This window comes from Aulonocara sp. 'chitande type north' Nkhata Bay, linkage group LG7, assembly GCF_057382095.1.
Source record: "Aulonocara sp. 'chitande type north' Nkhata Bay isolate Kocher_YH1m ecotype deep benthic linkage group LG7, A_spYH_male_GT1.1, whole genome shotgun sequence".
Classification (NCBI taxonomy): Eukaryota; Metazoa; Chordata; class Actinopteri; order Cichliformes; family Cichlidae; genus Aulonocara; species Aulonocara sp. 'chitande type north' Nkhata Bay.
This window is the reverse complement of record NC_141350.1, coordinates 52,386,585-52,405,799: the sequence shown is the minus strand read 5'-3', so window position 1 is coordinate 52,405,799 and position 19,215 is coordinate 52,386,585. Positions and strand designations below refer to the sequence as shown.

At 39.3% G+C, this 19,215-nt stretch overlaps 1 protein-coding gene across 1 annotated transcript in view; it reads right to left on the bottom strand.

Moving 5' to 3' along the window:
- dab2ipb (DAB2 interacting protein b) overlaps positions 1–18,780 on the bottom strand; it is a 207,042-nt gene extending 188,262 nt beyond the window's left edge. The window contains exon 1 of the mRNA XM_086301231.1: positions 18,678–18,780. Within this exon, the coding sequence (XP_086157357.1) occupies positions 18,678–18,717 (40 nt within the window). The 5' untranslated portion in view covers positions 18,718–18,780. The remainder of the gene's footprint in view (positions 1–18,677) is intronic.
- Between the last annotated feature and the right edge of the window lie 435 nt (positions 18,781–19,215).

The following is a 19,215-nucleotide window of genomic DNA, read 5'->3' as shown; positions in this document are numbered from 1 at the left end:
AGTCTCTGTTAGTTGCTTTTTGCTGTGAAACTGTCCTGGAAGTGGACGTAACTTTGTTGAACTTAGTGAATAATCGCCGGACAGGAGGGTCACATGTCTAATCTACTGACAATAAGTATTTCTAATAATAAGTAATAAATAAACATGTATGCATGTTTTTGTGTGTTAGAGCCCTGATTTCAGTTCAGGAGATGAGGCTTGAGGTAAAGAGGAATTTATTAAGATGCCGGTGGCTCGTCTCTTTTCTTCTTGTTTTTGCTTCTTTGGTGAAAGGGACCCCATCTCTGAAGATACAACGTAGGTATCATGATTCATATAATTATAGAAATGTCTGCAGAAACGAATTAAAATATCCCTCCATGGCAGTCAAATTCAAGTTCTCGTCTCCTCCGCCTTCATGTTTCAGTGGCCCTACAGCACCTTTAAAATTTACTGTGGTGCTGTACAGAGGCAATAATAAAGTCATACAAATACTTATGGACCTAACTATATAACATGCAGTATCTATAAAGGCAAAATTGATTTAAAAAGTAATTACAAAAACACCTAAGTCTCAGTTTACTTAAAAGAAAAAGCCAGAGGTCTGTCTTGTTTCTTTTACACAAAAAAATGTGTTTATGCTTCCAGGTAGCATCCTTGAAACTGGAGGTTATCATTGTTGCTCTTTGAAATGTAAAACTGAGAGAGTGCTGTCAAATACTCTACAGTCATGCTGAGTCACGAGAATATTCAATGCACTGCGATGCAATGACAAGATTTTAGCATTTCATTTTTTAATAATCTCAGTTGCAATATTGTGTAATTAGAGCTTGTGTACACTGCCTACTGGTTTATGGTTGTGTCTCTCATATCCCAGATAGCCTCATAAGTATGCAATTAGAGAGTAAGTCCCGAGTGCACAAACAAATTAATGTGCAAACATACACAGAGATACACTTTCAGCATATGGCAACTGCGTGATCAGCTTACAGTCAGTGGACAGGCCAGGTCAAAGATAGTTTTCCATTAGCCAGAGCTTCTTAAGAGACAGGTTTCTAATCCCGGTGCTGATTAAATTATGATACAGAGACAGAATGGCAGAGAAGATCAAAGTGAAGGAAGTCTTCTGAGTGATAGGACATTGCTAAGTGTGTCTACTTTCATTTCCTTCAACTGAGCAACGAGGGTAAGGCAGAGCTCGTGTGAAGCGGAAGTGCTCCAAGTGTTTAAGACTAACAGTTTAAATCTCCTAAACACTGCTTTTCAGTATGTAACCCAACAGAAAATAAGGACAGAAATAAAAGGCCCACACATCCTTTTCAAAGCTATAAAAGTGCACCACATTTCTAAAAAAGATCTTCAAGACAACCTACTGACTTTGTGTATACAGACAGATCCAAGGCCAACTCACTGATATAAATATAGATTTAATTTTTTTTTTATGGCCCGCCTGATTTTTTCCAGGCTTATGACGGGTACATATTCTGCTGTCAGTCAGTACAGCACTGCTTCCTCAGGTGAAAGCCTCAGCTGGCATGCACATACTGCATTTTCCTCAGAGGAGTATACTGTAGTACATAAGCACAAGTGCAACACGAGGTGCATCCACAATCAATATATATTTTGTAAAAAATAAAAGAACAGTAATTAACTGTCTCTTCAGTGTGTCTGTCATCCAACAGATTGACTCCTTTCCTTCCTGAAGAGCAGCGGGCGACCGGAGTCCTTGCTCTACTCTGTGGCCTCAGGGAACTCTGTGTAGTGGCACATTAGCCTGTTCTTCACCTGCTGGGGTTAGAGTGACCCTCTCATTTGCAGAAAAAGGCTTCTGTCACCAGCAGCAGTTCGTAACAGTGAAAGTAAAAATCTGTCCAACATTGGGACAAGAGACAGTGGTGTCTGTGGATGGGAAACACCAACTGGGTAGTATTTTTAAAAATTCATGCTTCGGAAACACAAAACACAGCCCAAATTAAAATAATTGATACACACACAAAAAACTCTATAGTCATAGGATGTCTACTGCATGAGGACATAATTATATAAGAACCATACAATATGAACCAAATAAAGTGTCTTTTTGATAGACTGGCAAGGCATTCCCCCAAATGAGTCAATAAAAATGGTAGCACATGTTTGGTCCAGTGAGTGTGAATCTAACATGTGTCAAAGCCAAAACTGTCAGTGGCTCCTCTAGTGTAGAGGTTTACCCAGTCACCTGTTAAACTCAACGCTCCCCGGTTCAGTCCCAGCAGGGCACAAAAATTCCTGTGGGGTTGTTTCAGGAAGGGCATCTGGTGTAAAAATCTGCCAACTCAAACATGTGGCTGTAACTGCTTTTGGAAAAAGGCAGCAACCGAAAGCAGCTCAGTCACAAACTGAACAGATGGCCGCACCTCAGAAGTACCAGCTCGTTAACACAGACTGACACAATACAGGAAAACAGACGATTTTAAGATAAAAAGTAAACCTGGACTTTTTTTCCCTCTTTTTCCTGAGTGTAAAGTGAATCCCGTGAATCCATTTTCCACAAGATGATCTCAGATTCTCTGTGTTGTCATTTCGAATCCTAACACCAGCAGAGATATGGAGCCTTGTGCAGCGTGCGGAGGCTTTATGTGAGCTGCTCAACTAAAAAGAGGCCAAAAATTGTCTCTGCACCAAACCTCAAAGTGATGGAGCTGTAATGACAAGTTTCATTATAGTAGAGGAAAAGGATGAGTCTGGCAGGTCGTTCAGAGATGGGGAAATGCAGATTCGGTGTTTGTGGGTTTTTATGTCCAGCCAGGTTCTAGAGAGGGCCAGGCTGCATGGTAGAGGTGGGTGGATTGATTCAAATTATCCATAATATCGAGACCAATGCTGGTATTTGTATCAGTGTAATACAAGCAGGATAGGACCTTTATTGTTGACTATAACATCTATTTTTATAGTCTCTAGTAATTTTAAACAACAGAAGTTGAGCCAAAGTACTTTAGAGACAGGCATTTACATTCCAGTGGTTCAAAAAGCCCAGTTTCAAGATACATAAGAAAGCTGATAAATGTGTAAACCATCCCCTACATAAGCTGACTTTATAGGTTAAAAGTATTAGCAATATCGGCCCTGTATGTACTTGGTATTGGATCTAATCAAAAATTTGCAGTATGGGACAGCACTACTGCATGGTGCTGGTTACTAAATGCCTCACACTACCTACCTGTATCTGACATATCGGGCTTTTGTGAGCTGGCTTTCACATGTGCCACAGCAGCTTGTTTACTTTTGGTGACTTGTCGAGGGCCACGTGAACCAAACTGTATATGAGAAGATTATTTGCAACACGCAGTAACATAACTGTGAACATTTGACTTTTTCTATCAAATTAACCCCCCTGTGACCCTCAGTGTGATCATCCTTTCTCAGTGTTACTTTAATGAAATTGAGTTCAACACAGTTGCGGCTCTGAAAGACAACAATTTGTTTGTCACCTGGTGAATGCCACAAGAATGAATGTCTGCAGGCAACAGTGAAGCACTTCCTCGCAGATTTGGACCCGTATTTCTCCAAAAGGAGTTGGAGACGTGGTTTGGTTCTGAGAATGATTACTTTAGATTGTTACCCATCACAACACAACCAGGAAGGAATCCAATTTATTCAAAAAATCATTCTGCTGCATGCCAACAATCCCAAACTAATAAGCACAAGCATCCTTGTAACAGATGGTATGGTCCACACAAAACACTGATAACAACATCACTGAATCATTCTGGGAATACATGAAGAGACTGAAGGAACTGTGACAATGCACAACACAGATACAACCTGGCAGAAGGCTCTTATCTTTTTGTGGGAAAACAGATAATTGTTTTTTTTCTTCAAAAGCCATATTAACCAGAAGTTATAGTACAAGCTCCCACACATACACTGTTACATGTAAAAGAAAACTAGCAAAGTCTAAGTATCAGCAACCAATACATTACTTGCTGATAATTAACCATTAACCACATACTTATCAAACTTTACTAGTATCAGGAAAAAAGAAAAATCATCATTCAACACATAAACAAGCCTTATGGCATACCCTAGGGAAAGTTAGCAAGTTAGGCTAATTTTGCTAGGTTCTTTTGAGTATAAATAACATACTTTGATAATTTGCATGCATAAATAACTTTGTGCACACTATGTCATAATAGACAAAGTTAGAAGAGTGAGTACTGCTATCTCCTGGTAAAAAATCTGGGTAGTGGAGAATATATGGATTTACATATGGAGTTTTAGTCAAGCAGCACTCAAAGAAACAGCCACCCAACACGAAAACAATATTTCATCACAGAAGGAAAAACAAATACAGCAGACTAGATCCTGTGCCACAGGGCAACTTCAAGCTGGTGTCTCAGCATTATTATGACCAGAGCCCTAGTACCGTCTCCAAATTGAAGGCCAAGTCAGAGACAGGCCTTGAAGTGGGCGTCCTACAGCACCACAGGAAGACTATTTCCTCACCCTGTCAGCACTTGTAGGCAGTCTTTTACAGATTTCTACAGACACATCTCAGTTGGAAATCAAGGAACTAGAGTCTGTAGGATGAGTGTAGAGGGATTTAATTCAAGGTGTCTCGAGTTCAGCATAAATCTCTGCAGTCTGACATGCTGCTGTTGTTGGTGGCTGGTCCACTGTGTTATATCAAATGTGACATCAACACAGGAGATTTCAGAGCACTTCGTTGCTCACAAGTTTTATGGAGATGCTGACTTCCTTTTTCAACAGGACGTAGCATCTCCCCACAGTGCCAAAAGCTTTGCCAAATGATTTACAGATCATTCTATTACCCTGCTCGACAGGCCAGCCAACTCGCCCGACTGGAACCCAGTGAGATATTGTCACGAGGAAGATGGGAAACACCTGACCCAAAAGCAGACAAGCTGGAGGCCACTGTCAAAGCAGCCTGGGCTTTAATAACACCTCAGCAGTGACACGATCCAATCACTTCGATTTATATTAAATGACCTAAGAACAAGTACAGAATTTGTAAATGAACATATGTTTCAAAAGTTGGACATTTCTGTATTGTATTAGTGTTTTAATTGATTGTTAGAACTATTAATAACTTGAGATACTGGATTTCATATTCTCATCAGCTATACATCATAACTATTGAAAATAAAACATGAAAGTTTGAAATGTTTCACTTTACATGCAGTGAATCCAGATTATGCGAACTTTGTTTTTTAATCAAATTTTCGAAGATAAACAAACTTTTCTCACCATTTTACTTTTTTTGAGACGCGTTTGTAGATATAAAAATGTAACCATCCATTTTATGTTATTTACACTTTGCACCTCACATCATTTACATAACATTTCCATCAATATAAAATACCTACGACATTACAGTGAACCATTAGGTCTAAATAGGTCACTTGATTACACACACAGCATTGGTTCCCCATGTGCCGTGTCCATCCTGAAGCCACAAAGTGCTTTTTTGAATGAGAAGTGGCACATTCACACTGGTTCTTTGTGAAGTGTTACCTTCCATTGTGCCACAGTTATGTAATAAAGCATGTTTTTCAAATGAACAGGAGCATCGAGAGACAGTAGATCACATATTCATTGGGCTTGTGTGCATTGATATTTGTATGTCCATGAAAGTCCAGTGTCACAGATGAGTGTGTTTCACTCTGGGTGTTAAAGATAAGGAGTGCTCCAGTCGGATAGCAGATATATGCTTAAATCTAACCCAGATGACACATGCTTGGCCACATTGGATTTGCATATATTTATGGCCATGCTGTGTTGCTCCCTCATGTATTTTACATATTACTGGCTGACTGAGTAGATCAATAATGGCAGAAGATTAGCATTTATTACTCCTGCATCAATAGCGGCGCTTAGCAATCCGATAAAAACGACTCGTTGCTACAGAGGCCTTCCACCATGGTGTATTGGCAAAAAGAATATGAAATGGTTTTAAATCAATAATTTCAGTTTGAAATGTTCTTCTGTGAACAGTGTAGTGAGTGATGGCCGAAACTGAGAGATTGGAAGCAAAAACAGGTGTTTAGGCTGAGTGGTGGAAATGTCATGCCAACTCTGGCTGGAATCTAATCTGACGAAACTTTACAGCGAGGTCTTAAATTTAACTTCCTCTTTTGTAGATGTTCTCCGTTTTGTTTGTGGTTACTATTGAATTGCCATGAGAGAACAGTCACTGCACCTACAACTCCTACATGTTATGGATTTTTAACCTGCCAGCTCATCCGAATAAAACTCTTACAAGAGTCTTACAAAGTTCGGATAATATCCAGTTCCAGACGTATAAATAAGACCCATCTTTTAGCTTGCTTAATTTGTTTATGTTTCCCAGTGTTGCTATAGTGTATCAAGACCCACATATCTTCTTCATATGATCGCGTCTTTAGACTGCTCAAAATTTTATCCTAATCCGTAATGGCAGTCAGGGCGCTGTTGCCTATGTTGTAGAGGTCTGTGCGTGCCTCCATGGATTTGCTTCCCCAGACTATCAAACTCACCACCACCTGGTCATGCTGAATGATGTCACAGGCAGCATAGTGTTCTCCATGGCTTCTCCAGAAACATCTGTCACATGTGCTCAGGGGGAACCTGTGAAGAGCAAAGGGTGCCAGTGGTGGAGCCTGCCAATTCTGGAATTCAATGACAAATACCAATCGCACTTTACAATGCTGAGGAGTGGCACTAGTGGATGCCAGGCCCTCGGGCCTCCTGTTTGTTTGGTAAGATATTCACACCAGTTTCCTGCTTGTTACACCCCACTTAAAAACGAAGTTTTATTAGAAACCGTAATAAAACTCCTTAATTTAACCATTTTGCCTCTGTCTCCTTTTTCTGACCCGGACACTTTTTGTTACTTCCCCTCATTGCCTGGACCCCTTTTAGGGAAACGTAACACTGCTGGAGGTCATTTTGGTCCTCCAGAATCAGATATCGGCCTTCCTGATCGGTAAAGGACCTTCTATAGCTGTGTCCTGCTCTCCTAGAGTATCTTCTTCTCTTGGAATTTCCTCATCCTCCTACTTTTGAGACTGTGCTAGGACACACAGCAAACATTCTGGTAATGGCACACATTAATGTTCCAATCTTAGCAGGAAAAAAGTCAGTGGTCTCTACATGTAAAACCATTACTGTTTAGGGGTTGTCTTATTGTTGCTCCTCTACTGTACCTTTTATTAGTTTAATTAACGCCAAAGCAGCTGAAACTGATTTATAACCCCATCTGCTACTTAACTGACCAGATCAATATCCCAGAAGTTTAACTGACTTGATGCTATACTCTGATTAAACAGTGTTCCTTTAATTTTTTTTTTTTTTTTGAGCAGTACAACATAGAGGGAATAAGGACATTCTGGTAAGATTGTATCTTTGCTCAAACTGATAAAACAAACTCAGGTGAAACTTGTGACATTAGTTGGGCTGTGTTGCATTCAGACCTTGCTTTTGCATGTCCTGACTAATTAGAATGTGGTATAGTTTCAGATACCAAAAACTGGGAGTGCAGCCTTGATTTATGTAACAAATTCTGCATATCCCACTACACACAAAGCTTGCAGAATGTTTAAAGTTTCAAAGATGGAAACTGACTTGGGAATGGGATATTACAAGGTAATACGCATTCATCATAAACTACTGAAGAAGCACTTAAGAAGAGATGCATCCTTTTGAGTAGAGCGCAATAAATCCCGCCTGTCTACATGCTGCTGGCTACACAAGTACCTTTGCCCTAATGCAGCAGTAAGAGAGATTTAGAGCTGCTGGATTGGCTCCACTTGTGATCGAAAGCTTCATCTTCTTTTCTGCTCATACAAAGCTACATAGCAAAGGCCACAAGTTAAGGCCACATGCAGAGACGGTGATTGAACCTCCTCTCAGAGCTTTTCAGAAATGCCATGCAAGCATATAAATGTCACGGGCCTGCCTGTGACTTAAAGCTGTGCACTGCCACCAATCACAACTTAAAAAGAAGTGACAGACATGAAGAAAGCACACAAATAAATAACGTTTTAGTCTTATTCCCACATGGTTTGGAGAACTTTACAGGCGTCATTTGTAGCTCTGTCACGATACTCTTGACAACTCCTCATTTTTGCTGTCAACAGACTCAAAGATGAAGCCATACTAAAGGCACTTAAGCAATATGAAGCTACTACTGGCATAAGGCTAGAATTGCTGTGTAAACCACACGGTGTTGGTGCAAAGCTCGCGAAAAGAAGTGAAGTATGTGCAGCTCTTTTTTTCCACATGGTATACATTAGGCTTGAGCAATTTTGTGACTATGGGGCATCAGTTAAAATGTAATGTACAGTTCTGACAAGTGAGAAAACGATCACAAATCTTCTACGTGTGACAGTGTTCAAGCATCTTTGAAGAACGGTCACTACGCTTGGCAAAAACAGACAGATACAACCCTGGTAACTGAAAGCAGCCTTTAGAAAATCTGTACAATATGATCATTAAAAAGAATGGACATGGTCAGCAACAATAGTTATGTAAGCTATGATGTTTAAACAATGCTCAGTTAGTAGTTAAGTGTGCCAAGAAGTCTCCCTCACACCATTGCACCACCTTAACCAGCTTGAACCTCTAATACAAGGCATTCAAATGTAAATGGCAACACAGTTACTGTTGCATTCCTATAACCCTGAAGCAGTCTGGCCATTTTGCTTTGACCTCTAGCATAAAAAAGATATTTTAACCTGGGGAACTGCCACTAATTAGATATTTTCTTTTCTTCTTCTTCTGTAAATCGTGGTAAAGAGCAGTTGAAGAGGTGTGACAACATGACTGGTGAGTGCACAAAACAATATAGCAGCCAGCACTGTTGCTTCTAGATGCTTTGTAGATTCAAACTCTTCATCACAAATCTTCATATAGGGGTGCAGAAGAAGGGTTGTTCTTTTTTAAACTGCCTAGTTCACCAAGATAACGTGTTTTCCACACATAACCCGAAGCTTCGGTTTGAAAGATAAAGCATCGCAATCACACAAAAACCTTTCCATGACAGTGTCGTTGAAGCATGAATGTCAATGAAAGAGTTAAAAAAGTAGTGGAAGTCTGGAGGTCTGTATTTTTTTTTAATACTTTCAGAATTTCAAAAAAAAAGAAGAGCAGATGGATTAATATTAAGAGATATTTGTATTTATTGATGAATTTAACCTTGATTTGTTAAAAAAAAAAACTTCATTATGGGTTTACATCAGAACTAAATTCTCTTCTTGAGTGTCATGCTTTTCACTGGTACAATTTAATGTTTTGGAGCTCTGGTGTGCAACCATGACATTATTATGGTTGCATAATTATGTGCTTCAAATTAATGACATCAACTCATAAATTTACCAGAATAGCAATATTCCGTGGTTGCACTCTGTAGCTGTTTTTGCTGTAATATATTTTTACAGATACATCTCAACTCTCCAATTCTCCTCCAGGTGGCACTGGATCAGTCCATTTTGTGCAGAAGGGAGGTGTTGCAAGCCTCCTTCTCTGTAAGCACACAGAAAGCTTTGTTCAATTCAATTCAGTCAATTCAGTATGATTTATATAGCACAAAATCACAGCAACAGTTGCCTCAAGGCACTATGTATTCTAAGGTAAAGACCCTACAATAAATCAGAGATAACAGAGAAAACCCCAACAATTACATGAGCCCCTTTGAGCGAGCACTCTGGTTACAGTGGGATGGAAAAACTCTCTTTTAACAGGAAGAAACCTTCAGCAGAACCAGGCTCAAGGAGGGGCGGCCATCTGCCGCAACCATTGTACTAGCCATCGTCTCTGGCTGGTGTTTTAGCTTTTGTTGAGCTAGCTCACACAAAGAAAGTCTAGTTATTTTAAATTTGGGTCATAGGAAACCCCTCTGGTCTAGCAGTTGCTCATTTTCCTACAGCAAGGTGCTTTTATTGTTTGTTTGTCTTAGACTTTCAGAGGTTAAATGAAGAAAAAATTGAAAAACAAATGATAAATAGAGACAAGTATATTCATATTTTTGAGCACATGGCACTTAAGTGAAGTGGTTGTGCATGTGTTTTCTAAAATTATTTAAAGTATGTAACCACTGGTAATCAGTCTCTTATCAAGAGACGGATAAAACTGTGGACCTTTTCTCTATGATCTGATTTATGTGCATGGAGAGAAGAAAAGCCCTGAAAGTCTCACAAGTTGTTATTGCTGATGGTTTGGATGGTTGTTTGTTTATCGGAAGGAGGAAGGTGAGCTGGTACCTCCTGCTGTGTCTGCTGGCACATCTGTTTCAATTCAGGATGACCGTCCTGTTAGTACGCTCACAATTTGTCTTTCATTGCTCCTTGGGAAAAATGAGCAGTCATTTTTTGCCATTCTAGCTGGCTTTTATTGAAAAAGCAATGTTTGAAAAAGCAATGTGGCCCAACTTGTCAACAGTTCTCTTGTTCTCTGAGGAACAACTGGACTGTGAAAACTATATGTGGAAAAAAACCCTGTGTGTGCACAAGTAACATCGTGTCCCTGTGAGCTTGTATGTGATGACAAAGAAGAAATAAACAAACAAAAAAAAGCCTATAAACCAATTATGGATCATACTTGAATGCAACTCCCCTCCAATAAACAATAGAGTAGATTTTGAGCCATCTCTCTTGGCTGGTGAGTAGGAGTTGTGTAGGCAGTGCTACACTTGACATTAATGGAGGATGTTTTTTTTTTTTTTTCACCGATCCAGACTTTGTACTTCCTCAGTAGCTACTGTTTAAGCATCATTTGTCTGCCCCTCAGTCAAAAAGGAAATGTTGTTAATGTTTATTTCTGGACACTGAACCTCTTAACTGACCTGCTTCATCTGAGCATCTGAATTAATCATGTCTAAATGCACAGGAAGCTCTTTATTCTTATTTCCTAAAGTCAATCCTTTTATTCCACTAATATAAATACTTAAAGTTGTGGAGCAACTATACCTGCTGGAGATAATTCAGAAACCTGGAGGCCCTTTTGAAAAAGTTTGTGAAACTAAGCTGCAAGATCATTCCCCATGCACAGAAAAAAAGAGCATGTTGGATTTACTTAAATCAATAGTGGACATTAGTTGCAAACAATTGTTTTGCTTTGGCAGAAACTTAAACAACTGAGTTAAATCAACACAACTCATTCATATTTAATAAACCTGTGCATGTTGTGTTGATAAAACGTGATTGAAACGTGTTTAGATGAAGTAAGTTGAGCTCTTGGAATATTTTAATCCTTCACAATTTTGTCATTTTATTCCAAGACTATTCATTAACTTTTACCCCAATACTACTTGGTCACTTAAATAATAAATGTTGTCTTCTATTACATAACGTTCAACAAAGTCTAGAGTCTGGTTAACATAAAAGCTGAATGGATTTACAACAACTACCATCCTCTTATCATCATCTGGGTTGCAGTGGGGCTGGGGCATAACCCATATATGAAAAAGAAATAGTAAAAACTTATAAAAGACTTGCATAAGATGTGGCCTACTTCTACTTACTAGGCTTATGTGATTTACTCATGAAAGTGGCCGCTTTCTCATTACTTTCATATATTGTTTTAGTATCTGTTACGGTCGCTGACCTCTAGTGGCTCTCCCTCTGTCGAAGAGTTGTTTTTCTCCTTTTCTTGTGTTGCAGGTCTGCCTCATGAGCCGCAGCTGAGGTGTGTTTCAGCTCGTCAGCCACGGCATATAGTCTGCCGTCCTAAACTGCCACACCCCCTGCCATTTTCCCCATGTTTGCCAGAGCTGTGAGCTGTAGAGTTTTGGGCAGCGGGCCTTTGTGTGTATGTGTGTGAGAACTTACCCTCTGTGAACTTTGGTTTTTCTTTCTTTTATTGTGAGCGAAGGTGTGCCCTTATTGTGATAATTAGTTTGTCATTGTGGAAGCAGGTAGGGGTTCTCTGCCATTTTTGTTTCAACTGTTTTCTCCTGGTTTGGTTAGACAGGGAGCTCAGCCATTGTATTTTGTTTTTGGTTAGTGAGTACTTGGTTTTGATTTCTAGCTAAAGGGGGGTGTTTTGTTTATTGTTCTGGCCTTGGAGACCCTGAAGAAAAGAGCTTCCCTGTGTTTTCGTACTGTAGTAGTTTTAGGCAATAAATCTTGTATACTGACAGATCTTACCGGTACATGATTTCATTATGTTCACCATAGAAACATGAAATACTTTTGTTCAAATTACAAGTTAGACTTTTGTAAATGTAACAACCACCCAATGTCCTGTTTTTGGTATACCGAAAAAAGTAGAGGCGACTGCTCGACTGTCCGTGCTTCGGATTGTGAGCAGTCGAGGATCAAACCACGATCCGAAGTGCGCGAGATGAAATCACATGCTCTGTCGCGAGATTTAACATATTGACTTTCTTCACTCGAACGTGATATGAACAATTGAATATACCCTCTCTGCATATCATGTAGTTTCTACACTATTTAGTTACACTTAACTTTAAAGCATGAGGCAATTGTGTTGACTACACGCAAGATGCATGCATAAAACAGTGTAGTGTGCTTACAGTAGGTGGCGCTACCGTGATTATCTGCAGACTGTGACTTCGATGAGGCTGTTCCCTCTTGTCATACAAACATCGGACAAACCCAAAGGTACGAAAAGACGAAAAGACTGAAATTTATTGTGGGGCTTGTGATTTCCTCTCAGAGGTGTGGACTCGAGTCACATGACTTGGACTCGAGTCAGACTCGAGTCATTAATTTTATGACTTTAGACTTGACTTGAAAAAATGTTCTAAGACTTGTGACTTGACTTGGACTTTTACACCAATGACTTGGGACTTGAATTGGACTTGAACCGGTTTACTTGAAAAGACTTGATATTTTACCCCAAATATAAAATTTAACATGCATATTATATAGAGATTGAATATGTGACGTCATTCACGGGTAGAACCGCAAATGATTCTGGGAACTCGTGGCAAGCGGTACTAGCGCACGCAGGCTTTCAATTAAAATCAGTTATACAGCGATAAAAAGAAACACAAAAATGTCAAGAAGCTGTTGTATTATTAACTGCAATAGCCGGTCGCATGACAGCCACGGGAAGCCGACGGGTAAAGAGATCGGTTGTTATCGGATTACGTCGTTGAAGAGAAATTGTTCATGTTTCCGAAGTAACAAAGATGCGACGGATGGCCTGGATTGCAGCCATTCAAAGATCAAATATAACGTCCCAGAACCCTCCAGCTCACAGGTTAGTCTGCTCCAAGCATTTACACGAAGGTCAGTGTTTTTTAGTAGTTAATACGTCATTTTCATAACATAATTAGTGATATAGGTTACAAGTAAGAACAGAAATTGTCGCGCTATGCTCCTTTATTTATTGTGCATAAATAGTGAATTGTCCTGACACAATATTGCGTTTCTTTTATTCACAGGATAAAACAGTTTTTTTGTATCACTAATTGCCCAGTACGATTACAGCATACAATATTATTGTCACTGCTACATTTCTGTGATGCTACCAGAAATTATTTCCACTACTAATTAATTACCATTGAGCTCAAAGGTCCTATTAATAAACGGTTAACAAATGTGTATTTATGACGACAATTTGTGAGACTGGTAAACTTATGATACGTACGATGGTCTTTCGTTCTACACGGTGCGTTTCAAGGTCCTGCACCCATCCGTCGGTAAACTGTACCTGGGCTTGTTGCAGTGACCTGAAGTTACTAAACTTCATGAGTGTATGCACTCACTCCAAGAACCGTATAATTATAAATATGCATATAAATATGCTAAGATGAGATAGCTGACTTCATCTAACTAGCAAATGTTTTCCAGGCTAAGTTGGTGATGCAGTTTTTTTTTTTATGTGTATGATATTTTTGTCATGCGATTTTAAAGCTGGTCCTACAACCGCATCCAAGAATAACATGCAGCTTATCTCAGAACTGTCGGTGAAAATTATTCTTGGAGCTAGGTTTAATTGAGCTGCATTTTAAAGAGGTGCAATTTCACAATTTGTGTATATTTTCTAAGTTCACTATTTTGTCATGTGTTGAGAAAAACACAGATTTAAAAATTACATGGTCTAATATTTACATTTAGCATATAACTGCAACATGCTTTTGTCTTTTTTTTTGTTAAAGACTCAAAAGGACTTGAAATTCAAAGTTTCAGACTTGTGACTTGACTCGGACTTTTACACCAGTGACTTGAGACTCGACTCTGACTTGCCTGACATTACTTGAGACTTGACTTGAGACTTGAGGATAAAGACTTGAGACTTACTTGAGACTTGCAAAACAATGACTTGGTCCCACCTCTGTTTCCTCTTATATAAAGCCAGTGCAGATGACAGTCAAGAACAATTATGGACGAGGCGAGAAAAGCAAACTTTTTGAAACAAGGCAGCTCAAGGAAGAGAGACGAGGCTGAAGCCAGGCAGCATGTGTTATTTGGAATAGTGGGGTGACAAAGAAAGCCAATCATGTAACTTGGAAGTGTGTTTGCTCTGCTTCACCACAGACCTGGACACAAATATTTCTGGACCCATTCCCTAATTAATTCACTACAACAACTTGTAATCCTGGCTAAGGTGTCAGTAGGTTGGCTCTCTCTCCCTTCAGGCAGTCAGGCGTAATTGCTGGCACTTGCTTGGCTCCAATATAAGGTCGGTTCATGTAGCATTGCCATTTATAACCAGCCTGAGATGCAGACGTTGAGTTAGCTAAGGCCATTTAGAGAGTGGGGATGTTTTAGTGGAAAGAAAGAAGCTGTGTTCAGGGTCAGTTGCTTTCTTGATTATGTACTGTTCTTATGTAGGACAGGACAGCTGATGCAATTTTACCCTACCACATCTTTTCCTTTTGCTTCTCCCTATTGCGCTTCTTCAAACTAACTTTTCTGCTTCTTCTCTGTGGAAGACAGCGTTGCACTTCTTTCAGGCTTTTCTTCTATTTGTTGCAGCGACTCTTGTTTATGCATGAATAACAACAGCTCCCCAGCCTCAAAACTCAAGCAGCTGTTTAGAACTGGCGTGTGTTTGCACTGACGTTGAATTAAGATTTGCCACTGGATTGAAATGTTACACCTCAAATCCGCAAAACCAAAAAGAAGAAAAACTGCCATATGTTTCAGACTGAGTTTACCATATAATTGAAAGGAAATGGTGCGAAACTTTTTGCCTAGGTTGGCGATTTGTATCAATAATTTGCTCCACGAGTTTTGTAACCCTACATATCATTCTGTGGATTTTTTGCTGATGGACATTCCTTTGATAATTGTGGCCTAGCATGCATGAGGAAAGTTAAGCACAAATTACAGCTCCGTTTAACCCTTTATGAAGCCCGATCCTGATTAAGAATGGTATCTTTTTACCAAAAAAAGGGTTTTATGACTACGTGCAAATTTAGGCGGCCACGCAGGCGGACAGACACATTAGTGAACGTGTCGTATCAGAAGGTGGAGATTTATGTTGGAAATATTTTCACTGTATTTGAAGTGGCTGTTACATTTTTTTTTTTAGCTCTTAGGAAAAATTTTAGTCCGCATTGATAGTTACAACGAATGGGCTGAGGGTTAAGAGACGTTCAGCTTTGGTCTCATTTTGTATAACATGAACTTTTGATGAATAAAATGTAAAATAGTGCACACTGTCCTTGGTCACATTAAATGGTCTGCTATTGGCTTGTACTTTGAGGACCCTGTTTTTTTTTTTTTAACCATGTTACATATTTGATGGTTTCTCTGGTTTGTTGCTGCTGTGTTTGAGAATACACGTACTTGCGTACGAAATATATTAAATCAAGGGGAAAATGTTTTCCCTCTTCAAGGGGAAGAGGAGAGAATTGTTCTTTATGTGCTTTGTTATTATTGCTGATTTTATTGAGTACACTGTTTTCATTTCCTGTGACATACAAAGATGGTCAGAGTCTTTTGTGAAAATGGAGTTTGTTTCAGTGAAGTGCTTGCTGCCAGCTGCTTTCAGTACAGTTTGGTTCTTTGATTAAGAGTTTTTTTTCACATTCAAACTGTTGTAGAATCTGTGCCAAGGCAATCAGAAAAAAAGTACTGCTGTCAAAAAAGGGAAACCACAGCGGCATGCAGCCGAAATGCAAAGAGGCTGACAGGGACGATTCTTTACTTTATTTCTATATTGAATAAATGGTTTTGCTGATGTTTACCACTTGTTTTTTCTCCACTTGCATTTAGCTTCCTGTGAACCTTCACACTTCTCTCTTGCACTCACACAGATTATGTAACCCTTCTGACCAGCTATTATTGTCAGTGCTGAGGTTCCAATACAACACACAGAGTAGATTCTGCTTTTCTTGTTCATATAAGGATGGCTCTACTAATAACAGCCTTTCGTCTACGGGAAGTACACAGCTGTGTTTTCTGCTGTTGTCTTGCTCACAGACGAAGAGCAGCAAAGGAGATGAGAGGGATTTCACTTGGAGCCTGAATTAAATTTGCGATGGGTGACAGGTGTCATGTCAGAACAGGAGCAATGTGTCAGTAAGTAATGAAGAACACCGCGGGAGCCACTTTTATTTTGTCTTCCAACTGCCATAATGCACAATACAGCAATGTTAGCTATTTAAACAAACGCCAACTGCAAAGTCACTGTTTTAAGAGTGCAATGGAGATATTCACTACTTAACTGTAACTCAAAGTGCTGTGAAAAAATATTTCCCCCTTCTTGATTTCTTGTTTTTTTTGCCATGCATCCTCTTAATCATAAAAGTCCCCCTTGCCCACATTAACCAAAATAATGGACTAAATGTTAAGATCAAACAAGTTAAACATAGCTAGATGGGAAAAGGCATCAAAACCCTTATTTAACACTTAGAGACAACTTATCAATATTTTATTGATAGGTTTTTTATGTACTTGGTGATTAAAAAAAACAAACTATAAATACATCAGTCAAAAACTGTTATGCAGCTCGACTGATATGGGATTTTTAAGACTAATACCAATATTTGGTTATTGAAAAAGCCAATATTCCAATATTTTGGTGGATATTTTTTTAAATAAAAATATCAAATAAAAGGAAATAAACAGATTTTCCTTTCATTTGTTACGTGTATTATATATTCACTCGTTTATACTCTGCTCGACTGCTTAGCAAGTTGCATTTGTGGTGTTCAAACACGTGTGTTGCCATCAGGGACGAGGATAAACTATGGAACACCAATATTCAATTGTTGAATATGGGTGTTTCTCCCAGCTCTACGTTGCTTTTTTATTGTCATTAATCAGCTGTTATAAATGCCAATACCAATATATTAGCAGATAGGTAATATCGGCCGATAATAACATGTGACAAACAGGTCAGGCTCTATTAACTTGCACATAATCATTTTCAGTGTATGAAGAAGTCTTCACATCCTACTTAAGACTACTTAAGACCTGTGGGGGATCAAAACTGCCAACTAAGAAAGAAAGAAAGTTACATTTTATCAATGTGTTAAAAATAAATAAATAAATAGACGAGGATTTGTTTTTAAAATGTAACATGGACTGATGTTTCTATGTCAATTTTCCATTACTTGTATTCCTCTTTTCTAATAATTCCCAGATTTAGCTTTTCTTTATTTTCTTCAGTAGGCAAATGATGGGACTGTCATAGGTTCAGCTTTGTACCTATTAGTTGGTCAAGAAAAGCTCAAGACAGAAATGAGTCAGGAGACTGATAGAGTAAGGTGCTGAGCTAATGTAGCTCAAAGAACAGAGAAAACAACACTCAGTACTGTAAAAAATACTAATGCTAATTAAACTAAATCATCTTGTTACGTTTCTTAATTTAATCAGTGCCAAATTATATTTGTTTTTGGTGCACTTTTGGTTTATCCATATATATATATATTTTAACTTGGTCCTCTTTACATTTACAGTTTCAATTTGTTCTCTACACCTCGCCAAGTTTTTTTCAAACTTCTTGTTCTCACTAAGTAGCCTTAATTAGGTTGATGCTGAGATTCCCACGACACATTAACAGAATTATCAAACCTTTCATTGTACAATAAATCAAAGTAGGCTTCACTGAGGACGAATCTATCCCTCTGGCTCTAATCAAATGGATTACACAACAAACAGCCAATGAGTGCGAACAGTCTAGTTCCCAACTCAATACCCAGCAGGAGCATCCTCATCACAGAGGACAGCTATCAACCTCCACAGACCGAGCACAGCAAATGTAAATGCACTCTTCCTCAGCCCGAGCTACTTGCTTTGATCTTTCGTGGTTTAAAATTCACATACGACCTGCATGCAAATTATGTTGTCATTCTATAGGAGCAAGCCCAAACAACACTTTCTGGCAATCAGCCGCAACCTATTAAACACAGTAAGTTGAAGGAAAAAGCAGCACAAGCCTTGTCAGTATATCTAGGTCAGAAGAATGCAATGTTTTCTAGTCCGTATCCACTTTCTAAGCTGTGAAGTGAGGTAGTCATAGTAGCACGAGCAACTCCACCTTAATGTACTCTTTTAGCATTGCCATATGGAAAAAATACAACACATACACACACACTATGTAATTTACAATTACAATCACCATGGTTATCACCTCTTTTAACGCAACACTTGCACTCATGGGCTTGCATACGAAGCAAAGAATTACACAAACAGAAACCAGAATTCTAACACTGAAGTAAGGAGAGGAAACAGGATGAATAGTGATGACAAGAAGTGGGAAGGAAGGCAGAGAAACACAGATCTTATTCTTGCCTTTACCTGACAGGGAATCAGAAGACATCTTTCCCTGCTGCTGCATCTTGAACGCTTGATCCAGATTGTGTGGCTGTAGAGAGAGCGAGCCAACACGCCTCACTGTGTGTGTTTTGATGACGGAGTCTGTGTAGCAGCTCGGGGAGTGAGCGAGCGAGGAGTGAGCGAGCAAACAGAGCCAGGAGAAAGGTGCGGGAGAAGAAATGAGCTGCTTTTATTGCCTCGTCAAGTGTCTCCAATCTCATTCTGACTTTCTCTCATTCCTGCTCTCACTTGCTGCGAAAGTGGATGTGTTGGACTTACACGGAGCACGTGTACTGCAGATGAAGATTTATGAGGTACACAGGGGCAGGGAAATGGGAGGAGCACGAGGAGAGAGAGGAGTTGCAAAGGTTGAAGAAGAGGAGGTGCTGAGGAGAGGAAGAAAGCAATCACCTGCTAGTGTGGGCTTACTCAGTCAGGCACTGAGACATTATTCTTTCCTCTCCTCTGTGTAACCTTGCAACGCAGAGCGCTAAGCCAGTTCACAGCTTACATGTACTGC